A 4,696-nucleotide genomic window follows, 5' to 3' on the forward strand; every position below is an offset into this window, starting at 1 on the left:
CAGCAGGATCTGGGTGGCCTCGGGCTTGCCGGCATCTGCCGCGAGGTCACCCGAGTCCTCTGCGCCACCATCTTCAATTCCTCCTGCTTAGGTCCCATGCTGCTCTCCCTCATCTTGCCCTGCGCCAATGACGTCCTTAGCTCCCGCGTCGACTCCAACCAAGACAGCCTCCTCCGCCTCGCCGCGTACTGGGCCGCCTTACTTCTCTTCAAGCTCCTCTACTTTGGTCTCTGCTACGTGTTCACGCTCTTCTGCACCTGCGCCTACGTGTTCCTAGTCGCTTCTCTCTATTGCACCGGCGGCGATTTCGCCGCCGCCAATCACGGCCGCCACGCCCTCCCAGTCGACCCGTCCAGGCGGCTTAATCGCACCTTCTTCTTCCTCGCAATCCCTCTACTGATCACATTCTACGCCGGCGCCCAAGCCTGGATCGCGCTCCAGCAGCTGGACGCTCCGGGCGTGGTCACCCTGCCGCTGCAGCTCATGGGCGGGGCCGCGTGCCTTGCCGGCGCCGCGTACGCCGCCGTCGTCTGCCAGCTGGCCTGCGTGGTCTCCCTCCTCGAGGACGCCTGGCTTCTCACCGCCATACGCAGGAGCCGCGCGCTCCTCGCCGGCAAGTTCTGGCCGGCGGCGGCCATCTTCCTCACGCTCGACGCCTGCATCGTGGCTCTGCTAATGGCCTACACGGTTCTGGTGGTGGCGGTGCGCGACGCGCTGGGGCTGCGTCTCGCTTTCCTGCTGGCTGCGGGAGTTGGGATGACAGTCGCTCTGTGGGCGGTGCTCGTCGTCACGCTGGTGGCGCAGCCGGTGGTGTACCTCGTCTGCAAGAACCACCACCACGAGGTCGTTGACAACGTCCACCTCAACTACGTCGGAGAGTACGAGCGGCTCGCCGTCGACGGCGACAATGGCGTGGAGCTGCAGCCGGCGCCGCAGGTCACTACAACTGCCTAGTCCATCCAGTTCAGTGAGTCCCCGGCCCCCAGACCCCAGCCGGCAGTACTACTACTCTATTCATTCTTGGATTTGAGAGACAATTAAAAGTACTACTCCTATGTTTTGAGACAATTAGTAAGTGCGTTAGCTACCTTCATCACAGTTTGAATGTATTAGTCGTATGATGACTACATCTCATCCGATTTTGGCACATCATGTGTGTTTGGTTCTTGTATATATTTGTGTGACGCTGTGAGCTAGTATAATTGTTGAGCTTATTAACTTTAGTAGTACTCTCTTTTATTTACTCTGTGTATTAGCTTCGATTGGCGTTAAATTTTACTATAAGGTTTGATCAAGTTTGTAGAAATTGATATAAACATTTATAATAAAAAATCATTATGATGTGAAAATATACTCAATAATGAATCTATAGTATTGATTTGGTGGTGTATGTGCTAATACATTTTTCGACAAACCTGGTGAAAAATTATAAATTTGACTAGACAAAGCTAACTAATTACTCGGCTAGTATAACCGTATGTAGTTCATATTGAAATCTTTGAAAAAACTTACATTTAGGAATGAAGGGAGTATGTATATGCGAAAAAACGGAGGGATACATGCATTTGACCCATTTGTCACATTTTCGTTTGTACGTGAAATTTTATACATGAGTAGAATACTCGGCTAGTTTTGGAATTGCCGGTTATTTTTAATATTCTTTAAAATTCGTCTGTGGATCCGAAAGAAAAATAAAATTCTGTGTCCATGGCTAAACGGCATGGACGTCGTTCGGCGGTGACACGAAACCTAAGCGCCCGCTAGTTGTCCGGTCCGATATTTGCGTGTCGACGCCTCCTCGATCATCAACCGCTTTGGTGGCCATGGTGGCGTATCCAAAGAATAATATGCTCCTACCGCTAGCAGTTGACGCGTGCAGTAAAGTAGTAAAACGATGAGAAGATGAAAAGCGTGTTGTGCTGGTACAGAAACTAGCTCGACCAGTCTAGTGCTGGAAAAAGTCCATTTTGAACCTTGAATTTGTAAGGGTTCGGCGAAACGAATTCTAAGTCGAAATTCCGGTCAATTGCACCCTGAACTATGCAATCCCGGTCTAAATTAAACCCTAGCAAAAGTCAACCGGGATTTGTCTAGCTATTGGACGAAGGAGCGGCATGTTGACCACTGTGTGTGCGCCGGTCCTTCGCGCTGGGTCAGCCCATTTGTTTTTCTATTTGCTAAAAAAAGTGTCTTTATTTTTCTATCGCACGCACAGGCGTAAAACGTTAACTCAGTATTTGCAACAACAAATGCGCTGGTACAACTAGCTGAGCGAGCGACCGAATGCGTTCATATGGCAACACAAAACAATAAGGGCCTGCTCGGTTCAAGGGAAAGGAAAGTGTAGGAGCGAGAAAGGGAAGGAGGTACAAAACATCGGAAAGAAAATTGATGTACGTGCATGCAGAGTTACCCTTCGGAACAAAGGAAGGGAATCACACGAAATCAGCTGACGTGCGTTCCAAAGAGTGATGTTTAAATGCAAAAAGAGGAGGAAAGTGGGGCCAAACTGTGCACAGAACAACCACACATGTGTGCACATGAAAGTTTTCTAAAATTCACAAACAATTTTGAAACGGAAACATTTTTCAAACTCTTGATTTTTTATTGAAAACACAAACATTTATAGAATTTTATGAAATATAGGAATATTTTTTGAAACTCCAGAACAAAATTAGAACACACAAACATTTTTTAAATCTGTGAAGAATTTTTGAAACGGAACCAAATTTTAAAATCACAAACATTTCTTTAAAAATTTGTCAATAATATGGGACAAAAACATTCTTAACAATATTTTAATCTGGTTCATGAACAACTTTATATTATTTTGAAAATCTGGTTCACGATTCTTATTTGTGCGCTTATTTTTTGCAAATATGCAACTTCACAAATTAATGAAAAAATGAAAGAGGTGCGTGGAAAATTATTCGAACTCGCGGCAAATATATGATATTATTTTTGAAAAAAATATGAATAGATGAACCTTTTTGTAGTATATGCTGAACAATTTCCGAATAAGTATTCAACAATTGTGCGTTATACCAGTTTTTATTTTTGAAATTCTAGTTCACAAGTTTCTTTTTTTCGTTTGTCATTTCCTACTAAGATGGCCACTGGTTTTTCCGATCAAACAGCACCAGCAGGCTGGGCGCGAACTTTTTTGTTTTTAACGAAAAAAATTATACGGGACAGCCTAGCAGGGAGCAGGGTGTAGCGCCCTTGGTGAAATTTTGTTTCTTAACGAAAAAAAAATTAAAGCGGGCCGGCCCAGGAGGGAGCTGGTGTGCACCCTCTGTGAAATGTTCCAATCCTGGCCATCCAAATGACCCGAAGGTTCGATTTAGACCGGGATTGCATAGTTCAGGGTGCAACCGACCGGGATTTCGACTTGAGGGTTCGTTTCGCCGAACCCACACGAATTCAGGGTTTAAAATGGACTTTTTCCGTCTAGTGCTAGTACTTGCGCGCGCATAGGTGCAACCCAGGCCACATATCTAAAAATTGCACTAGAGCGAACATATAGGTTATACGGAAATATGCATGCATGCTCCTGTAGAAAAAGGTGGGGTCAACAACCAGTTTAGCTAGATTTCAGTCGATTGAATTTTGAGTATGGGTCAGTCGATTTTCAAATCATGGAAGAAGAAGGAAGGAGAAGGAAGGGCCTCGCCAGAGAGAAAGAATGGTCTCACCGTCATCACCCCATTATCTATCTTAGGGTTCAGTGTAGGGGCGGTGGCCGAAGAAAAAGCTCGGTGTGAGGGAGGGGGGAGGGGGCGCCTAGAGGGATGGCCGGGGCGGCGGAAGACCGGCGGTGGGGGTGGTTTAGGGGAGGGCAGAGCGGTGGGGCCCGGCGATTAGGGCTAGACTGGATCGGCGGGTGCGCGAGAGGAAGAAGAGGCAGGAGGTTGAAGACGAATCGACTGACTTTTTTAAATTTCAGTCAACTTTATGAAGCGCACATTGCTAGTTGGTCACTGATGCTACGTAGAGTACTCCTTTCTTTTTCCCTACTATACTACACCAACCTACACTGATCATTAATTGCGGCCTGTTTAATTAGACCGAGACGAGGGATTCTCCATTCCAGTGCTCCTTTTTGTTGGAAAATGTAACGTGGACGAATAACATTTACGTGGATAGGTGATTGATGCTCGCGGAAGTGTGGATGTGATTCATGGTGGTGTATGCGTTTCGTAAGAATCGAAGATGCATGTTACGATCGAGCTGTCTCCACACCATGTTTCCATTCCGGAGCAAACCTTTATTTATGGTGCGCGTCGCAGAGGCAAGCTTTATGGTGCCATGTGGCCATGAGCCCATGCCATTCTATTCCGGTGCATGCAGCAGCGGTGCAACAGAGGCTCTGAGACGATAGACTAGCTAGATGAGGAAACCACTGGGAGCGCCTTGTGCTTCTTTCCGGCCCTTGTGCTCGCGTGGCCACCTAGTTGCATGTTTTCATTAAATCCCCCGGAAAAAAACATAGATGCATAGTACGTTATGAAAATCGATTTGCCATTATTAAGGACAACTTCACCGCGCGACCCTATCATGTCCAGCCCCGTCCGTTTGGGGTAAAAGAGACAAAAGAGACGGCCCAGCGCGCGACCTCAAACGGACAAATGTCCGGATTCCGTCCGTTTTCGACCCATTCCCGGCCCAAACTTACGCTCGGTTTGGGGTGAAACGG

At 47.1% G+C, this 4,696-nt stretch overlaps 1 protein-coding gene across 1 annotated transcript; it reads left to right on the forward strand.

Moving 5' to 3' along the window:
- Positions 1–1,243, forward strand: LOC123087790 (uncharacterized; the record flags this gene model as incomplete). Its single annotated transcript, XM_044509900.1, is given in 1 exon segment — positions 1–1,243. A coding segment is annotated over 1 exon segment (954 nt), but the record flags the coding sequence as incomplete, so codon positions are not given.
- Between the last annotated feature and the right edge of the window lie 3,453 nt (positions 1,244–4,696).

Source organism: Triticum aestivum, chromosome 1B (genome assembly GCF_018294505.1).
Source record: "Triticum aestivum cultivar Chinese Spring chromosome 1B, IWGSC CS RefSeq v2.1, whole genome shotgun sequence".
NCBI lineage: Eukaryota > Viridiplantae > Streptophyta > Magnoliopsida > Poales > Poaceae > Triticum > Triticum aestivum.